The sequence below is a fragment of the Ictidomys tridecemlineatus genome, chromosome 12, assembly GCF_052094955.1.
Source record: "Ictidomys tridecemlineatus isolate mIctTri1 chromosome 12, mIctTri1.hap1, whole genome shotgun sequence".
Lineage (NCBI taxonomy): Eukaryota > Metazoa > Chordata > Mammalia > Rodentia > Sciuridae > Ictidomys > Ictidomys tridecemlineatus.
Genome location: NC_135488.1, coordinates 97,152,311 through 97,173,192, shown reverse-complemented (window position 1 = coordinate 97,173,192; position 20,882 = coordinate 97,152,311). Strand labels below are relative to the sequence as shown.

General features: G+C 52.8%; 1 protein-coding gene across 1 annotated transcript in view; it reads left to right on the top strand.

Moving 5' to 3' along the window:
• Positions 1-20,290, top strand: part of Ehd3 (EH domain containing 3) — a 31,196-nt gene extending 10,906 nt beyond the window's left edge. The window contains exons 3-6 of the mRNA XM_005322477.5: positions 4,396-4,493; positions 14,266-14,678; positions 15,233-15,397; positions 18,076-20,290. Of these exons, the coding sequence (XP_005322534.2) occupies positions 4,396-4,493; positions 14,266-14,678; positions 15,233-15,397; positions 18,076-18,603 (1,204 nt within the window). The 3' untranslated portion in view covers positions 18,604-20,290. The remainder of the gene's footprint in view (positions 1-4,395; positions 4,494-14,265; positions 14,679-15,232; positions 15,398-18,075) is intronic.
• The last annotated feature ends 592 nt before the right edge of the window (positions 20,291-20,882 follow it).

Sequence of the window (20,882 nt, the reverse complement as noted above, 5' to 3'; positions counted from 1 at the left end):
TTGGGAGGCTCACTGCTTTTTCCATACCAGAATCTCTTGATCATCCCATCCTTCCTAGAACTGTAACTGAGACAGTCGCCATCGCAGATGTGGGAACTGCAAATGCTGGACTGATACCTTCTGATGGGGGGGAGCTGGTGAGGGTATAATGATTTAGATCACATTCCCAACCAACCTGCCTCGACCTCCAATAAAAAAGGAGGGTACTGTGTATTTCTTGGCATTTGCCTATATCATGGCTGCCATTTGCACCCAGTTGAAAGGGTCTCTTTTCTGTTTCTGGAGGTTGCTTTACTTGGAGGAAGGACCTGAACTTAGGGAGAGGCTTGGATTTGAATATACACTCTCCTACTACTACCTGGGACAAGTTCAGCCTGTAGACACCAAAGTCATCATGAGGATTCAAGTGGAGAAAGCTCTAAGGAGTGCTTGACAAGACAATCTGGGCATTCTGGGCATTATCCTGCTTAACTAGAGTGCAGGCCCATCCCCCATCACATTAGTTAGACTTACAAGTCCCGTTTTACACATGCATTGCACTTAATTTTAAAATGACCCTTTCTAATTGGAGGGGTATAAAGGCTTTGACTTCAGATAGATGTGGGTTCACTTCCTGCCTTTTACTGTGGATCTTGAACAAGCCACCAAATTCCTTTGTGTCTGACTTCCCCTTCTGTAAAGGAGATAGTAGTAATATCTTTTTTCAAGGAGTTAAAGGAGAGAGAAGCGAAATAATGAACAGAAAACATTTTGTATCCAGCACACAGGAGCCACCAAAACTGTTGTAGTAGTAGTATTATCATTTTGTGGGGAAGGGGTGTTACCTGGGATTGAACTCAGGGGCACTCAACCACTGAGCTACATCCCCAGCTCTATTTTGTATTTTATTTAGGAACAGTATCTCACTGAGTTGCTTAACACCTCATTTTTGCTGAGGCTGGCTTTCAACTCTTGATCCTCCTGCCTCAGCCTCCTCAACTGCTGGGATTACAGGCATGTGCCACCACACCTGGAATTACCATGTATTTTTAAAATTTGATTCCTCAATTATTCATTGAGGGAAATGGGCAGCCGCAGTTGTAGAAGTTGAGACTCATTGGCCAAAGAATTTTCAACATCTCTTGTGTGAGATTTTCTATAAGACAATTTCTGGCCTTTCGTATAGTGACTTGGAGTCAATTGAGACAGGGATGAGCAGGGGATCATGTGGGTAATGTGGCATTGCAGGCTGGCAGGTGTGCTCCCAAAGCAGGGATGCAGAGGGACGGTCGTGTTGAGAAACGGAGGGGATTGGCCTGGCAGAGAGCATGGCACAGGAGGCTGGCTGTGTTGACATAGGGCGGGAAGCTTGGGTCAGTGTAATATTGGGACACTAGTGGGATTAAGGTGAGTTGGGACAGGTGTCCTGGAGTTCAAGAGTGTCTCTGATTCTGGAGCTGGGTGAGGAGGTTCTGGTCCAGGGTAGAGGGGAGGGTGAACACCCAGGATGCTGAGACACAGAAATGGGTGGAGGCAAGGTGAGCCTGATGGAGAGGAACATGGCAGCAGTGGTGAACCGAGGTGGGGACATCTGGGAAGGGCTTGAGGAATTTGAGTTTGCAGTGATTGACTCTGAGTGAGCTGAGGGCATCATCCATCTGAAGGCTAGAGCCCAGGCCAGAGGGGAGTAAAGCCCGGGCATGTAAGAGGCAGCTGGGATCATGGGAAGGATGAGTGTAGGGTTAGTGGGTAACTCCTTCTGAGCAATTGTGCTCATAACGATAATAACATATGGTGTAATATGATACAGCATATAGTCTATTATGTGTGCCAGATGTTGGGTGCCCTCTGAGAGCAAAGGGCTCTTTGTGTCATTAATCAAACCAGCTGGTGTCACCAACCCTGTTGTTTTAGTCCGCTTTTTTTGACGCTGTGACTAAAAGACCCAACCAACACAACTACAGAGGAGGAAAAGTTTATTTGGGGGCTCACAGTTTCAGAGGTCTCAATCCACAGGCAGCAGGCTCTATTCCTTGGGGCTCGAGGTGAGGCAGAACATCATGGCAGAAGAGCGTAGTGGAGGGAAGCAGCTCATGTGATGATCGGGAAGCACAGAGAGAGACTCCATTTGCCAGATACAAATACACACCCCAAAGCCACACCCCCAGTGCCCACACCCTACCCGCCTTCATTTACCACTCAATCTCATCAGGTAATTAATTCACTGATTGGGTTAAGGCTCTTGCAACCCAATCCTTTCTTTTCTGAACCCTCTCACATTGTCTCACAGGTGAGCTTTAGAGTGACATCTCACATCCAAACCACAACACCTGTGGTTAGACATATGGAAACCAGGAGGTTGGGTGGGGGCGAAGACATTTAACTTCTTTCAGTCTTACTGTCTGCATCTATAAAAGGATAGAATGCATAGTGCAAATTCCCTGCGCTTCTATCTCTTCCTGCAAATGTTGTATAAAGAAAATCCAAGAGAGAAAAACAAAAACAACTATAGAGTCGTTCCTATGATTGTTGACATTTAGGTAGTAGAACAGACAGGGGAGAAGGATGGGGGAGAGAGATACCTTTATATTTCATTGTATGCCTTGCTAAAAAAAATTTTTGACCATAAAAGTATAACGTAAAATATTATTAAAAACAATTTAGAGAGAATATGTGTGAAAGCTCATGAAAAGAATAGCATGATCTTCTAGGGGAACACTGTTAAGGGATGTGGAATTTCTTTTTAAATCTGGGGTTTCCCTGATTAGACTGTTCAGCCTCAGGAAACAGAGTCAGGCAGATCCCGCTTGGCCAGAGAGGCCTGGGCACCGCCTGCAAGAAGGCACACGAGCAAGGTGGCCATACAGAGGGCTGCACCCTGTCTCCCTCCTGGATACTTTCATGCAGGATGAAATTCAGGGTTTATTTCAACAGATACCAGGCCCCGCTCTAGGAGCCAGGAGTCCACTCTGCCGGACACGGTGGGACTGGGCAGGCAGACGCAGCGGATCAGGCGTGCAGAGGGCCAGGGGTCACACGGGCAGGGGGTAATCCAGTTGAGGGGCCTTTGAGGGAAAGTTAGCATTTGGCCTGAGCATTAACAAGACAGATAAAATGACACTGAAAGGAGAAAAGAAAGGACATTCCAGGCGGGGGAAACTAAGGAGAGAAGAAACTACAAGCAGGAAGGAATGAAAGGCCCGGCTCCGTGACTGCACACTAGATGGCTTTGTAAGTTCTGGGATTTTCTCCAGGAGCACTCACCACTGAGGTGGTGGCTGACCAGGCTGACGCAGGGTCTCAGCGGCTGAAAGCACATCTTCATTTGTTGAAAGGACAGCAGGGAACAGGGAAGCCTTCTTCCATTTGCTGCCAGCTTCACTGCGTCCTGCACCAAGTGCTGCGCCGGAGACTTCTAGTTGCTTCTCCAAGCTGCTTCATGCCAGAGGCTCCCCTGCCCCTCCAGAGTAAGGCCCAGCTGTTGCCCTAGAGCAATGCTTGGCAGTTGAGTCGTATTTTAGCTGCCCAGATCAATGTTCCTGGGTGTTGTGACCCATCCTTCCAGGCCAGTCCCAGTGCCTCTCCTGGAGAAGCCTCCCTGAAGCCCATCTGGCCGCCTTGGATCTTCCAAGGTGCAGGCTTCAGGGCGCACCCTGGACTGTGGTCGCCTGTGGGTGGGCTTCCTCTCCTCCACCAGGCTCTGCTCCTTGAGGGCAGGGATTGAAATCTGGGCATCTTGGTGGCCCAGCAGCAGGGGTTTAAAAGCATGAGCCACGGCTGCCTGGGATCACCCAGGAGCTCCTCACAGTACAGATCCCTAGGCCCATGGCTGGTGCTGTCAGTCTGGCCTGCTGCCAGTCAGGCTTGTGATCCTCTGTCTGGTGACACCGCGTACTGTCATGCACAGGGTACAGTTCATGAATGAGGACACATTCAGGAGGCACAGGGACTGCCTGCCACTGGGAGTGGGTTAGAAGGGGGTTCCCCACACACTGACCACAGACCCCGTAGTCCCCGCTGTCCTGTCCCTAGGGGCCCATTACAAAGAGGAGGCAGGGGTCCTCTGATTGGCTGAGGGTCTGAGAGAAGGCCAAGCGGAGGGAAGCCGCTCAAGGAAGGAAGTGGCTGACCAAAGCCCAACTAGAGTTGGAGCCATAAGAATCGAGTCACACCTGGGGATGGGCTGTCACCATGGAATAGCCCTATTGGCCAGGCAGCGTTTGACACAAACCGGAGGTGAACAGACAAGAGAACTGGGGCTCAGCCTCTAGATCAGCTGTCGCCCACACCCTGTACGGGCAGGCCCACGCTGGGGAATTGAGACCCCTGGGCACACAGCTGTGGTTCCTGTCCGGGAGGCAGGTGAGTCCTGGGAAGAGCCTGAGTGGCTCTCTGGCCTTGCCCTCCCCCACGCAGGTTCGTGTGTGCCCAGCTGCCCAATGCCGTGCTGGAGAGCATCAGCGTCATCGACACGCCCGGGATCCTCTCTGGGGAGAAGCAGAGGATCAGCAGAGGTAAGTGAGAGGCCAGGCGGGTGTTGACTCCGGGCTGTGTGGCACATTCGGATATGTTCTGGAATGTTCACTCTTCCATGTCAGAAGGAAAGCACCCAGGGTCTTGCTGTCCCTTAGGCCAGTACCGATATGCTGCACGGGGCCATTTTACATGGGGCAGCCCTGGGCAGGAGCCAGCTGATGAGTTCAGGTCCCATGGAGCCGAGGAGACAGTCAGCCTCAGTCTTTTCATCTGTAAAATGGAAAGTCAGCATCCGCCTTCCTCAGGGAGTTTTTGACTCCTCCACAAGGCACTTAGCCAGGCTTCTCCAGCGCCCGTAGCTCTGAGGGGAGGGCTTCAGCCCAGCTGGCCCGGGTGAATGCAGTGGCAGGTTGTGACAGCGTGCTAGAGTCATTAGAGGAGGGAACCGGTGTGTGAAAATACGTGGAAAACTGTTCCCTGCAGACAGATACGGGGTGATTGCTTGTGAAGGAAGGTCACCAGCACAGTAGGCAGGGGACAGAAGGCCAGGGCCAACTGGCAAGTCCTAAACCTGCCTCTGTCCTTTCCTGGCAGAGTGGCCTGGTTTCTTTATCTTCACTTCTGTCGAAATTTGTCTTGTTTGAGGATTAAAACGTAACAGTGTAGGTAAAAATGACTCTGCCTGGCACACAGCCAGCGTCCAGGAAACACAAGCTTCTGTAGCTCATCATCATCACTGTCACCACCGTCTCGACTTTTCTAGCCCTAAAATGCAAGGCCAATCATGCAGAAAGAAAAAAAAACCCTGCCCTGGGGTCCCCACCCCAGTCTCTCCTGCCACATTTGCTGTGTGCCCTGGGTGGTCCCTACCCTCTCTGGCAAGAAAGTCATAGGAGCCACACACACCCCCCCCCCCGCCCCCGGCACTCTAGCTGGGAGCCGGGAGTGGAAACCAAATCAGCTGTGGAACGGATGACTTCGGACCGGCAGCTCTCTTTGGGAAGCGGCCAGAATGCTCCTCCGGTAACATCTGCCTCCGGGTGACATGTGCCTTGCCCTCTGTGCCCCATGGCTCTGCCTAGAGCAGATACTGCTCTGTCCTGTCTTATGTCTGTGCCACCATTGTGGGGGCCCAGAAACCCCTTCATGGCCTGCCTAGGCCAGCATGTGCTCACCCCAGGACCCTGAAAGTCACAGGGTGACAGGCAAGTACTCCTGAGGCTGTGTATCAGTGAAACCCAGTGGCGCAGGCCCTGGGCCAGGTCAGGCCTCTGGTGCCAGAACTGGGCTTCTGTCTAGCATTCCTGGGGGCCGCCTGGGCTTCCTCTCTGAGGAAAGCAGCTCTCCCCAGGTGAGGGCAGGTGCGGGGCAGGCTCAGCCCTTTACACCGTGGCGTGTGAATGGGCAAAGCCAGCCCTGGCTGCGGTGGAGAGGAGAGAGCGGAGAGGCCGCCTAGTAGTCGCCTGCTGGAGAAGCGAGGCCAGTAACCCCGTAGGTCCTTAAGGGGCACTTCATCCTGGAGGGAGCAGGGGGAGGGTGCTGAGAGTCCTGAGCAGGAAAGCCCCGCACGCACGGGTGTGCGCACACACACACACACACACACACACACACACACTCTGGGAAGCACAGGGGAAGGAAGGAGCTGAGTCAGGAGGGTCTTTGTTCCCTGTAAGTTCCTGTAAGTTCCTGGCCTTTGAACCCTGGGACTTCATGATGTCCCCTGTGAAAGGGTCGGGCAGCCCTGGGAAGAGTAGGCACCTCCACCTCCTCCCTCCTGCCTAGATGCACCTGGCTCCCTGCCCAGCGCCCTGTGGAGGGGCAGCTGGGGTGGTTCTCTGTCCCTCCCTCCTACCCCATCCCTGCCCCCAAGTGGCTCATCTGAGTGTAGGCCTAGAGGGGCTCTGCTGTTTCCCAGGCAGCCCATGTCCACTCACCAAAGACTGTGAGAACCAGCACCTCTCAAGTCCAGGTGTGGCTGCTGCAGGCTCCTGCAGCCTGACAGCCCAGGTGGGGCCAGAGTGGACCCCAAGGACACTGAACGAGGGGCTCAGAATTCTGTGCTTCAGAACGCTGTGGGTCTCAATCGGTTCCATTGTCTCCCTGAGCCTCAGGGTCCTCATGAGGAGTGGGGGAAATAACATGTATTACCTGGCCTTCTTGTGAGGTCCGCAGACCATAACGGAAACACAGACCTCAGACCTCTGCATCATGGCGAGCTCCCTCTTTCCCTCCTTGCCTGCCATCCAGGACCCCCATTCTACAACCCTGTGTGAACCATCTCCTTTGCCCTTGTACAGTGCACAGACTGTGCAGCTGGAGGCAGCACCTTCTTCAGTCCCTATTCCATTCTGGTTTTCTCCTGTTCTTCCACCTTCTCTCCTGCCTTTGTCTCTGGACCCCAGAGGCTCTCCTTCATAAACTGGGTATTGATGTTCTTGTCTGCGCTTCCTTGTCACCTCCCCTCCCATGCTGATTAAGCACCAGGCAGCTCACCGCTGGGAGAAGCAATGGCCCCAGGCCTGGCTCTGCAGGCCAGTGTGCTCTCTGCCCTCCTGAGCCCAGGCTGCAAAGGCAGCTGCTGGCAAAAGCAGACTGTGGTGGAAACAAGAGCTGGCAGTGGCCGCAGCACCACGTTGCCAGCCTGGGGCAGCCTCAGCACCCTGAGGCTGGAGTCAAGGGCAGGTCTCGGACACCCTCAGTTATCAGGGGCAGTCCAGAGGGGGAAAGTTTCCAGTGTGCAGAGCCCCTCCCATCCTTCCTCACTATCGGCCACAGAACCCAGAGTTCCGGTGCAAACCTACACACGCAGCCCTCCCCCTGCCTCCCTGCACCCACCCACAAGCTCATATGCAGAGCCGAATCCCCATTCTCCCCACCCAGGTACCCTTCCTCCCCACCTGGGCTCACAGTATGTCCTCAGGACTGATCTGGCTTTGTCAGGGCCTTTGCCTGGGCCTTCTGGATCTCTGAGTTTGACCTCAGAGCGGATCTAGTGCTTTTTCCCTTTCTCTGACCAGCACAGCGCAGGCCAGAGCCCTGTGGATTGTCCCGCAGACCAGGCCCTGCAAGAGGAGTGCATAGAACCTGAAATTCAGCCCGTGTTGCACTCGCCAAGCCTCAAGCTGGCACAGGGCTGGTCTCACCAGCAAGGAACATCAGTGTCACTTCAGCACAAAGGCACTTTCTGGAAAGTGAGCTGCTCCCAAGGGATCCCGAGATCTAGGCTCCATGCTGAGGAGCACTGGGGCCCCAGGGAAAGTGTGGTCCCTGCTCAGGGGGTGGCCCCTTTGCCGGGGGCTGGGGAAATGCATGAGTCTTATTCAGGGAGGCCAGTGTGGAGGGTTCCAGGCCAGTTCTTATCTCTGGATGAAGATGCACTGGGGTGGGCAGGAGAGGCAGGCAGGGTGGCAGTTCCTGGAAGTGACCGGATGTGCCCTGTCCGGGAACATTACTGGGAAGAAGCGAGGATGCAGCAGAAAGGGGAGGGCTCCAGAAGGCTGCCAGTTCTCACACTTAGGAACCACAGTTCTTGGCTGCTTCTGGGCTAGAAATGCCCTTCAGCCTGGAGCTTTGAGCTCACATCCCCCGCTGCACAGCTGCATGCCTCCTCCCAGCAGGTGCCTTCTTGTGCCCTATAAGCTCAGCAAACCCAGAGCAGGTACCAGTGTGCCAAGGTCACACAACTGGAGTGGGAACCCTGGTCTCCCTGATTCCCAGCCTGGTGGCTTTTTATCATCACCTGCCCAGGAAGAGTGCAGCGGGAGGAGTGAGAGCAAACTTCTCATCCAGGAGTTGCGTCTGGAGATCTGACTCAGACCATGGGGCATCTTGGGTGGCTCCTCACAGCCTCATACAGGCCAGTCCCTGGTGCCCACTGGAGCTGGATCTGCACTTAGGGCCCCCTGGGGCTCGCTGACTGTGTGCTGGCAAGTCCATGCCCGGGCAGAGCAGCAGAGCCCCGACACCCTTCAAGGGCCTGGGGAAGGCTTTGTGGTTGTCTGGAGGCCTATGACACATCAACTTAGGCCACTCTTTGTGGTCACATCCAGGAGACATCCTGGGTGGCATTTATTCCCTGATGTCAGCCAAACTCTGCCCACATTTTGGAGATGGCTGACTTTTTATTTCATTTTTTCTATAATATCTCGAATTTGACAGATTTGAGGGGGAGTAGTATCTGGCTGGGAGCTCCGTCCTCTGAGCTCCAGGGCCTGTGAGCTAACACCACGTGGATCTGGGTTCTAGGCTGGACTTGGCCACTGCCAGCTTCGTGAGTTTCAGCAAGCCCCTTAACTGCCTGCCCCAGTCCTCCCCTGTAAGAAGGGATGATCTGTTCACCTCCTGGCATACAGAGTTTCGAGGGTCACGTGAGGTCTGTTGTGTGGCTGAAAGTGTAGAGAAGTGCCGCCTGGTCTGTGCCCCGCCCTGCGTTTCAGACTGTAAAGGAAGCCACCAGGTGATCCAGGAGTTCCTTGCCTGTTGGGTCTGTCTCATTGATTTCCTCCTGCCTGGCATTACTTAGAAAGCTTTCCAGTCCTCCAGAGCCTGGCCAGTGAGCCAGGGTCCCTGTAGGCTGCCCAGTCTCCGATGTGGAGCCTGCCCCCCAAATCTCCTGGAGCCAGCAGACCCACGAGGAGGAATTCCAAGCAGGGCAGCTTGTGCCCTCTGTGTCCCCAACTCATGAACCCGGGCTGCCACAGGTGCTCAAGAGCAGCTATGATAAGACTCAGAGCCATTCATGGGACCAAGGAGGAGAAAGGGGCCTGTCACTGGGCATGTCATTCACCCTGGACAGTAGGGCTGTCTCCAGACAAAGTCCACGCCTATGTCCACTGTTGGATCTTTTTTCCACGGCTCCTCCACAAACTCCTTATTCAGCCAATCATTGTTATCCTCATTTTACAACTAAGAAAATGAAGGTTCAGGCTTACCCAAGACCACACAGAAAGTCAACGGGGGAGCTAATCCTGTGCCCCTTTCCTCACTGGGTCCAGTCTGTGCCTTTGAGATGCCTCCATTTCTAGTTACGCACGTAAATCCAGGCCATGGGAGCAACTACATATCTTCTCAGAGGTCCCACAGGCTCAGGAGCAGTCAGGGCACACTTCAGAGGGGACCCCAAGAGCCCATACAAAGGCATCTTTGTGCCTGATCATCATCCACCCCACTGTGCTCTCCATCTGCACTCCTGTAATCTTAGAAGCAAAAAAGAATTTTGAACCAAGAATGGAAGTCAGAGATCATCCAACTTATTCCTCTGTTTTGACAAACAAAGAGATCAGGGATCAGAGAGGGGAAGCTGTTTGCCCAGGATGCACAGCAAGTTAATGGCCAAGCAGAAACTGGAGGTCACTCACCCAGACCAGTGCTCCTCTGATGACTCATTTAGAGCACATCCCCTCTCTTGGGAACTGGTGTATAGGAGTTCTTAATAAAGGGAGCAGGGCGACATGAATTACCTGGTCACAGCTAAATAGTTTCTCCAGCATCTTCTTCTTTGACTTTATCCTCACGACGACCCTATGACCAAAGCACTCGTGGATTCTAATTTAGAAACCAGAAAAACAAAGCGCAGAGATGACTTGTTCACTGTCTCCCAGAAGTGAAATGCAGAACAGAGCTCCCATTTCAGGTCTGACCAGCAAACACTGATGGAACATCTGCTATGTGCCAGGCTCTGCACTGGGTATAGGGGAAACCAAGGAGGGGGCTTCCCCTGTCCTGCCCAGCGTCCAAGGCAGTGGGGGACAATTCCATGGAGTGAGCAGAGGACAGGCAGGCACATGAGTGCCAAGAGACCACAGGGGCACCTGGCCCAGCTGGTTTAGGTGCTACTCCCCCCCTGTCCCAGAGCAGGGGGTAGCCAGGTGGCAGGGATCCCCCCTCCCCCCAGAGACACAACCTCCTCCTGTGTGCCTGTGTCATCGGGACCAGAGCCAGGTTGGAGGGGTGGAGCCTCTCTCCTCTCTGCAGCTTCTCTGATGTCTTTGCTGTCCCCAGTCCCCTGAAGGGGTGGCTACAGTGCTGGGCTTGAGGTTGGACGCCTGAGGTCCTGGCTCTGACCCCTGCTGCCGCGTGGCCTTGGGTCTCTGCCTTCTCTAAGCCTGCATTCCTTGTCATTTAAGGGCCCAGGCTGGCTGCCTTGGCTGGTTATGAGCAGCAGAGCCAAGGTGTGCCCCTGAGGCCCTGAGGGTGAGATCTGCTGACGGGCAGAGGAAACAGCAGCAAGCTCTTCCTGGGGCCCCTCCCTGCATCCTGCCCTGCCACTGCCACCACCAAAATCCATGTCAGGGTTGGGGAACAGGTGTCGGCAGAATGCAGAGGCTCTGAACCCAGGGCCCTTCCCACCTGCAATGCAGGCAGGGCCGAGCTCACTGGCTCTAGGCACCGGGCCCCAAGGCTGGGACCTGTTTTCAGGGGGTGGGGGTTGGAACAGGGGGATCCAGTGGCCCTGCTTTTCTTTGCCCTCTGACCCTCTTTCCAGCAGCGGCTGTGAGGAGACCGCCTTGGGAGGTGAGCTGCCCCTCTGCAGGCTCTGACGGAGGAGAGATAAAAAGAGGCTGGTGCCTCTTGCAGAGGGAGAGAGGGAGCAGCTGCAGCCCACCTGGAACCCGAGGGCTTGGCTGGGTCTTTGTTCAGGGGAGAGGGTGACCCGTGTGGAAATGCTGCCTCGAGGTCCTGTGTGCCCTGAGCCCAGGTCCAGCCCAGCCACCACTCTCCAACTGTTTGACCCCCTCCTCTCCAATCTCAGCCCTCCCCTCTGGAAACGAGAATGCTGTTCCTCTCACTGTCTTCTTCAGAAGAGTGTGGGGAAGGTGAAGTGAGGCCAGGGCAGGAACCTGCCAGCTGGAGCTAGCATTGAACTTGGAGGTCTGAGGTCCTTGTCCCTGAGCTGCTTCCCACAGAGCGTGGTCTTGACTGACTCACTGAACCTTGCAGAGCTGGCGCGGCCATCTCTGAAGAGGCACTGATAATGGCCCTGCCTGGCTACCAGATGCAGTCGGCCCTGAGGCATTTTCCTGGGCCTTGTTCCTCAGCAATGAGATACCTCTCCTTGGAGGAGAAGGCGGAGTCTAGTTTGCACCAGGCCTGCGCTGGACAGGAGCCTTCCTGGGTTGGTACATAGGCCTGCTCTTCCCTTCTCCAGTCTCAGTTCCCTGATTTTTGGACCATTGTTCCCGAAGCTTCCCCAGGCCTTGTGATTTACCCTACATGAGCAGAGAGAGAGAAAGCCTGAGTTAACTGAGCCCAGGTAGAGAAAGTCCGCTAAGATGGGTATGCCTGGAGGCAGTTCATCCACCCAAGACTGGAGAGTTGAAGACAGAGGGGAGTGTCCAAAGGAACCAACCTTCCTTTGTTGGTTCAGTTTCCCTTATGGCACCAGGGTAGCATTAAGGGGCCCTCTGGGACCCCTTAATGGGAAGTGTCGGGGCAGCAGGCTATCCCGTCCACACTAAGTCTATCCCCAACCCCAAGATAGTGCTTTAACATGCCCTAAGTATGTCTCAGGGCATTCAGAAGATGTCATAAGTAGAAAATGCCTCTAAAACCCAGCCCACCTCCCCAGCCTGCCCCATGCATCCTCATCCCCTGACCTCTGCCATCGAAGTCTGTGGCTTAGTCTGAAATGGCAGCCTCCAGAAGCCAGGTCAGGGTAGCAGCTGATGGCACTGTCTGCAGCCACACCACCTGGATTTGGATCCCAGCCCCATCACCTGTTAGCTGGGTGACCTTAGACAGGTTACTTCACCTTCTTGTGTCTCTGGGTATTCATTTTAAAACTGGGTCTCATATTAGTTATTGGTTATTAATGACCTCATAGGGTCATTTTGAAGCTTAAGGAGTTACTGATTATAAAGTACTTAGAGCAGTGCTGGGTGCCTAGTGAATGCTGTATAAGCAGTAGCTATTATTGTTATGCAACAGTGGTTCTCAAAGTGAGATCCTTGATGAGCTGCAGCCGCACCTCCTGGGAACTTATTAGAAATGCCCACTCTAGGCCCAGTGCAGTGGCACATGCCTGTAATCCCAGCCACTTGGGAGGCTGAGGAAGAAGGATCCCAAGTTCAAAGCCAGCCTCAGCAATTTAGCAAAGCCCTAGCAACTCAGTGAGACTCTGTTTCTAAATAAAATACCAAAAAAGGGCTGGGGATGTGGCTCAGTGGTTAAGGGCTTCTGAGTTCAATCTCCAGTGCCAAAAAAAAAAAAAAAAGAAAAGAAAAAGAAATTCCCACCCCAGACCACTGGTGTGGGATAGGATTAGGCCACCTGGGTTTTAACAAGCCCTGCAGGGGATTCTGATTGGGCTCCAGTTGAGGATCCCTGTTACAGACAGACCATCAGAGCTTCCTACATCTGACTCAATCACAAGGCAGTTGCATAATGACCTTGCCTGGTCTTTGGCCTCCCTCTGTGAGGCAGGGCCAGGACTAATGGCATTTCCCTTAATAGCTTGATTTCCTGCACAATAGTGGCTAAGAGTTTTTGGTCCCCATGGTGTAATCCCTGATAACCCTGTGCAGACAGGAGCCAGGACTGTTAGTCACACAGAACCCAAGGAAAGGCCCCTGCCTTGGAGCCAGAGGCTGCCATGGGGAAGTGGCAGAAGGAGGCCCTGGAGCCCTGCTCAGACTCCCACAGGAAAGCCCGGCACTTCCATTCTCATCAAGAGCCGTGGACGTTTGAATGCGTCATTTAACTCCTTAGCCTGTCTTCTTCATCTGTCATCCCTGTTTCATGGAGGAGGGTTATGAGGCACGGGGAGCTAAGGCTTCTTCCAGCTCTGTGTGTCTGTACAGCGAATGTATGAACTTGGGACATCTTCTCCCTCTGCTTCCCCAGATCCATGATGACCTGGAGTTGAGCAAAGCAAGGCCTCTGGAGTTCCAGACATGAAGCAGCTCAGCGCTGGGTAACCCAGAGCCTGAGCTGAGTCACACACTGTTGTAATGAGAACTCAGATTTCTTCCAGGCCAGCAATGGGTGTGGTCTGAACCATGCATCAGTGACTTGTACATTCTGCCTTGTTTGGGGGGGACTTTGTAAAGAATTTCTGAGTCTTGATTCAAATTAGGTATCTAGAGTTCCTTTTCCAGCAGGGCCTCTGGCTGCCAAATGCAATAAGTGAGAATAGGAGAGCCAGATGATCAGTGTTCTTCATGGGAATAGTGGTGTTCACAGTAATATCTGCTAAGTGCTGGGCTCAGAGGAGATTTAATCCTCATCATTCTATCAATCAGGTTCTACATTCTGTTAGTCAGCTTTTTGTTGCTATGACCAAAACACCTGACAAGAACAACTTGGAGAAAGAAATATTCCAAGGCAGAAATATGGCGGAAGGGCATGGCAGCGCAAACCCGCTCAACTCATGGCAGCCAGGGAGCAGAGAGAAAGAGAGGAGCCAGGGATAAAATTTAATCCCCAAGAGTATGACCCCAGATAACCCAGTATTTCATTCATATTATCAGTCCTTCAAATGGATTAATCCACTGTGGAGGGTGCAGCTCTCAGGATCCAATCACTGCCTAAAAGCCCACCTGTGAACCTTGCTATACGGGGGACGATGTTTCAACCTGTGAGCTTTCAAGGGACATTGCAGGCCCAAACCCTAACAGGTATTCTGCCCATTTTCTAGATGAAAAGACATAGGCCCACCGAGTAACTTACTCAAAGCCAAACAGTCACCATGTGGAGGAGCCAGGATCTGAACTCAGATGGATTCCTAAGACCATGTTTTTCCTACTGTCCCTGATGCCTCTCCCCACTGCCATGCCCCCAACGCCCCTCACCTGACTCTTCCTCTGCTCGCAGGGTATGACTTTGCCGTGGTCCTGGAGTGGTTTGCCGAGCGGGTGGACCGCATCATCCTGCTCTTTGATGCCCACAAACTGGACATCTCGGATGAGTTCTCGGAAGTCATCAAGGCCCTCAAGAACCACGAGGACAAGATGCGGGTGGTGCTGAACAAGGCCGACCAGATCGAGACGCAGCAGCTGATGCGGGTGTACGGGGCCCTCATGTGGTCCCTGGGGAAGATCGTGAACACCCCGGAGGTGATCCGGGTCTACATCGGCTCCTTCTGGTCCCACCCCCTCCTCATCCCTGACAATCGGAAGCTCTTTGAGGCCGAGGAGCAGGACCTGTTCAGGGACATCCAGAGTTTGCCTCGAAATGCCGCCCTGCGCAAACTCAATGACCTCATCAAGAGAGCCAGGCTGGCCAAGGTGAGCCTGACCCTGGGGAGCTGATAGCATGGGCAGGGCCATGAGTCTGGGGGGTCAGCTGCAAGAGCTGAAACTTGTTGCCTGCAACAACTGGGCTACTTCCTGCCATAGCCATGGCACCAGGAGCTTCAGCTGAACCGCTGCACACTGGGGGTGGGAAAATGGGGTGGTGGTGGCTGTAGGCTCTGGGTCAGAGGCCAGGCTGGAGCTCGGCCCTACCACCTGTGTGATCCTCAGGCATGGCCAGGCCTTTGGTCTCTCCTCCTCTTTCCACATCTATTAAATGAAAGTCATTGGAGGACAAAGTGGAACCAAGAATGTGAAGGCCCCATCCCAGCACCTGGTCCACAGCATTCCCACCCCCTGGCTGCCTTGACCTTGGCTTCCCCACATCCTCACCTTGCCCAGCCTAGCCCTGCAAGAGGGTCAGGGGGAGAAATGATTTCAGAAGCAGGAGGAGGAGGAGGGGAGGGCTCTTGGGAAGGGGCAGAGTGAGAGAAACCCCAAGAGGGGAATAGACCAGGGTCCTGATGCCCTGTGGCCCTGTTTGTCAGGTTCACGCCTACATCATCAGCTCTCTGAAGAAGGAGATGCCCTCAGTGTTTGGGAAGGACAACAAGAAGAAGGAGCTGGTGAACAACCTGGCTGAGATTTATGGCCGCATCGAGCGGGAGCACCAGATCTCACCTGGGGATTTCCCTAACCTGAAAAGGATGCAGGTAACTAGGCTCAGGGGCTCTAAGACAAGGGGTCACATGAGCTGGTGGCGGAGTGTGGAGGAGCTACCCTCAGAGCTCCCAGGGGGACTCAAGTCAGAACCAGAGGCACGGAGGAGGCCCCAGGCCTGTCCTCACTGCCGCACCTATGGCACAGCAGGTGCCACATTTGAAACTGAGCCCAGTCCCCGCCCCAGGGGACAGGTGTATTAGGGGATGTGTAGAGCGCCATCACCTCAAGTTTAAGACCTTCCCCAGTTGTGCCACCACAGGCTTGACAGCACCACCATCTCCTGTGTAATGGGACATGTCACCTGACTTATGTTCTCCAGGCCCTTGGGTGCTCTCCCTTGGGAGCAATTCAGGACTCACACCATGGAGAGGCAGGGAGCCTGCCATCTTTGTGACACACTGCAGGCGCCTATCCTGGACCAGGGGCTATTGTTCATGATTCCTCAGATTTTTCACCAGGGCAGACCTCAGAGAGAGGCATTTTTGTCTGTCTTTAACCAAAGAGGAAGCTGAGGTCTCAGTGTTTCCCAAGGTCAATATTCACATAGGGTACAGGTACCAAGGCCAAGAGCTGCTCCAAAGTCAAAGCAGAAAGCTACAGCATCATACTGACAGGATCCTCTAAGCCTCCATCTCTTCCTCTATAAACAGAAGCCACAAAGGCCCCCTGTACACAGGTGTGGGGAACATCAGGGAGGTCACTGCAAGGCCCCTGGCAGAGAGCCCTTACACTCCTATCCGTCACTGGGCAGGATGTCACAGTAGGTAGCACTGTGTGGTGAGCCCAGAATACCCTCTATATGATTCTTGCAACTTCTTATGAGTCTATGATTATTTTGCAATTAAAGAGCTGTTTTTTTTAATTATCTGAATTAAAAAGGCAAAAATAAAGCAGCCATGGATGTATCACAAATAGACGTTGCCATTCTTGTTTTGATCTTCAGGCTGAGAACCAGTGTCTCATTTTAAGGCTAGGATTATTCAAAATACCACTAGTCCCAAATAGGCATTTTTAGTTTTCTATCTAATAAAAATAATACTAGGGCCGGGATTGTTGCTCATTGGTAGAACACTTGCCTAGCATGTGTGAGGCAGCAGGTTCCATCCCCAGCACCACATAAAAGTAAACAAATAAAATAAAGGTATTGGGCCCATCTATAACTTAAAACAAAATATTTTTAAAAATAAATAAGATGAATAAAAGTAAATACCCGTTCCAATTTTGCATATGTCCTTGGATCCATTCCTTCATATAGCCACCTACCATGAGCCTTCATGATCCAGAACTGCTTTAGTGGAATCCAGGGTTCTCACTCAGTCATGTCCTAGGACCCTTCAGCCTTCTTTTCCTCTTGTGGAGAATGTGATGAACTGAGAGCTAACATTTGGAAAGGTGACACTTGAACCAGACCATGTGACCCTTTTTTAACGTGAAGAATCCTTGTAACAAATGATTTTCACTTTCCCATTTGTTTGCCAGCCTGATATTCTGTTCTGTAGGTCTGCTGGCCATTCCCCACTGGGAGACATGGGGACCCCTACATGGGAGCCCACCAGACCCACCTTGGGCTGAACAGGCTGGGAGAGACAGAAGGAACTAGAGGTGGGAGGGACCTGGAAAGTTGTGTTCTAAGGCAAGAGAAAGGCCATCATCTGCTCTGCCCTCCACACCCTCTTCCTCATCATGTCCCTGGCTCAGCCCTAGAAGGGAGGCGAGAAGCGTCCATCTCACACTTGCTCTTGAAATGTGACTATGGGTGTTCTCTGAATTTTTCTACAGTGAACTCGATGTGCTTGTGCCTGTGCTCTGGCCTTTTCCTAGCATGCTGAGACAGCTGTGGGCAGGCCAGGGCAGGAGGACAGCACTTCCTTGCCACCCTCTAGAGGCCAAGGAGGAGGCAGAGTTCGAGACTCAGGTCCTGTCAAAATTGCAAACATGAAAAGTGGAGCATCTTTCTTTGCTGACGTGGGTGGGTGGCATGAGACGGCGAAAGGGGACACCTTTACGAAATCTGAGGACCTGCCTGTGCCTACTGTGTCCAAATCCCCCAAGGTGGGGGTAATCTTTAAAACACTCTCCAGGCAATTCCAGTGAGTGCCCTGATTAAGAACTGTGGGTTTGAGGTTGATCTTGGCTTTTATTATGATTTGTTTTTTAGTTGCCTTAATTTTTCTTCAGTAAATGTGGGTGGACTATGATTCCCTACCTCGGAGCGCAACAGTGGGGAAGGCGGGGGCAGGGGTAGGTCACGGGAGCACTTTCCCCCTTGTTCAAGGGTAACCCATGTTACAGGTCCACATGACTCAGTCTCAGTTGCCACTGAGAGTCGTTGCCACTCAATAGCCAAAACCAACTTAAGGAGAAACATAATGATTTATTTTCTGGAATAACATTAAAAGGAGTCTAAATAGATAGACCAATGTTTGTTAAAATCCCTTTCTTCCCCAGCCTCTACTGCCTCCTGGAAAACCTTATCCTCAGCCCCAGTGGCCGGTGTCTCTTCCTCCCCTCTCACATTGGTGATATTTTTTGTGATGTAGCTCAGCTTAGCCTCTTGGCCAAACTCTCTTCATTGGAAAGGAGCAGGGCTCTCAACGTTCCAGCAGGACAAATGGAGGATCACCTTTGCTTGCATTCTATCTCTAGCTTTCCTCCTCTCTCTTCCCAGGACCAGCTGCAGGCCCAGGACTTTAGCAAGTTCCAGCCACTGAAGAGCAAGCTGCTGGAGGTGGTGGATGATATGCTGGCGCACGACATTGCCAAGCTGATGGTGCTGGTGCGCCAGGAGGAGACCCAGCATCCTGTCCAGATGGTGAAGGGCGGAGCATTCGAGGGCACCCTGCATGGCCCCTTCGGGCATGGCTATGGGGAGGGGGCCGAGGAGGGGATTGATGATGTTGAGTGGGTGGTCGCCCGGGACAAGCCCATGTACGACGAGATCTTCTACACCCTGTCCCCCGTGGACGGCAAGATCACAGGCGCTAATGCCAAGAAGGAGATGGTGCGCTCCAAGCTGCCCAACAGCGTGCTGGGCAAGATCTGGAAGCTCGCCGACATTGACAAGGATGGCATGTTGGATGACGAGGAGTTCGCACTGGCCAATCACCTCATCAAGGTCAAGCTGGAGGGGCACGAGCTGCCCAATGAGCTGCCCGCCCACCTGGTGCCCCCATCCAAGAGGAAAGTTGCCGAGTGATGGGGGAAAGGGGCTTCACACGGGCAGTGTTAGAGAAGGGATGGGAGCAGAAACCACACGCATACACACACACACACACACACACACACACACACACACATCTTGACAACTGCACTGTAGATGGGAAGGGACCAAGATCCCTACGTTTCAGGCTGAGCCTCGTTTGGGCACATCTCCAAGTTCTCAGGATTGGTAGAAAGACAGACAGCAGCACCTCCAGGTCCCAGAGTGCAAACCTGTGTCTCGGCATCTCTTTCCCATCCTTTTTCCCTTCCCCAGAGACCTGAAGCAATTCACTGGCCCACAGATGGCCCACCCTCCCTGATTCCCCAGTGCCTCTGTGCCCGAGCTCTGAGCAGATGGAAAAGGCTTTACATTTAATAGGCAATTTGCTTTATTTTCTATGCTTTTATTTTTCCCTCTTTGGCTTCCTAATAAGAAAGCTACCCAGGGGCTAGGGAGGGGACAGCTGTGGGAGGAGAGGTAAGTGGAGAAGCATCCTCCAAGGCACCGTATTCCAGACTATTTGAGATGTTGGCCTGTTCACTCTTCTCTCCAAACCTGAGGTTTGTCCTCCTCAGCAAGCCTGGCTTTGAACTCTGCCTGCAGTTCATCTCAAAGAATCCCAGAGTAAGAGAGAAGAAAAAAAAACTTGGTAGAAAAAATCAAGGAAACAATCTTATAGTCGTCTACTCAAAATTAGTCAGAGTGATGCTAGTCCATGATTCTGCCCGATTCGTGTTCTTTCTACCTGGCCTAGGATATTTGGGTGTTCCGACTTGCCTCAGTTAATCCAGCCCCTCCCGTGTGTGCCAGGAGCTGTGTTAGGCACTTTATATATTCTCTGTGGGCCTCATTAATGTCTCAGGTAGGTGTGCATTTTGAAAAGATAAAAACCTGAGACTCAGAAGAGATGAGGTGACCTTCCCAAACTTGCAGAGGTTGCACATGATGGAGTGAGGTTTCAAAGCCAGGGTCTTTGAAGACCCACAGACTTGTCCCTGTGCTATGACGTATGTAAATCCCAGCACTGCTGCCCAGTGACAAACCACAGAGAGCCACCCAGGCATGCAGGCCCCCTTGCAGCATCCCAGAGCAGGCTGGCAAGGCAGGAGGGCTAGCCAGCTTTTTGTGAGCCATCAGTCTGGCCATCTGTCCCCTCATAGAAGCAAACTGTGCCTTCTGGCTGTGTGCCCCAAGTTCCCAACATCAGAGAAGCCCAACGCCGCCAGCAGGGGAGTGGGATGGCCTGCTGAGTGCTGGCAGTACTGATCCTTGCTTACCTCCCCCCACACACACACACCCTGAGTCATCCCAGCTTAAATGCAGCCACTAGCTCTTATCAGGCAGTTCCTCGGGCTGGCTCTCAGAAGGCTGATTCAAGAGGATTGGGGTCTTGTGCCCTGTAAGGTCCCCAGAAACTCTACAGTGTCCTTGGCAAGTCCCCTCCATACTCAGTGCCCTATACCCTCCTTTGTGGTCTCTCCCCCGGCTTGCTCCATGGCCACTGATCCAGTCACTTTGTTGCCTATGCTCCTACTGTGATGGAAAATGAAACAAGTATAACTTATTTTATATCTATGTTCAGACTATATGAGAGAATGTTCTATGTATCTATGATGTGCTTACTACTGCAGTGCGTTTGTCATTAGGATTCATGTTAATACAGCACATTTATCCTTTGGTACCTGTTTGTCCACAGAGCATCATTCTGTGGGGCTGGGTTCTTACTTGGGCTCTTGGCAGTGTCTTGGGAGGGAATTACTCACGGAGACTTAAAAAAAAAAAAAAGCCAGCGCTCACAAACATTATCCCATGGCCTGGTGCTCCTCTCCCCTGGACTGGTGACCAGCCCAGATGGAGCTGGTGAGGTCACAGTTCCCTGCCCCTCTGGTGTGGAGATGGTCCCCAAACCTTTGGGCTTCCTTCTACAAACACACATGTCTTTCATATAAAATGAACAGCAAAGAAAGGCCAAGGCAGAGAGAGCTCTCCTCTGGACACAACGCCACCGTGCCAAGACCAGCAGAGGAACCGTCCCTAGCATCTTAACTTTGGGCTGATAGCAAAATGGGAAAGAAATAGCAAACAATGGAGATGTCTCTTGCTTTTTTTTATTTTAAAGGAAAAAGGGACATCTAAGTCCCTGTCCCCACCTTCACCTGGATACGCACACCACATTCCTGCCCTTCTACATCTCCCTGCCTCCCCCGCCTCATCTTCCAGTCTCTGCTCAGGGGGATCTGCCAGGCATGGAGATTCCATGTGTACTCTGTTCT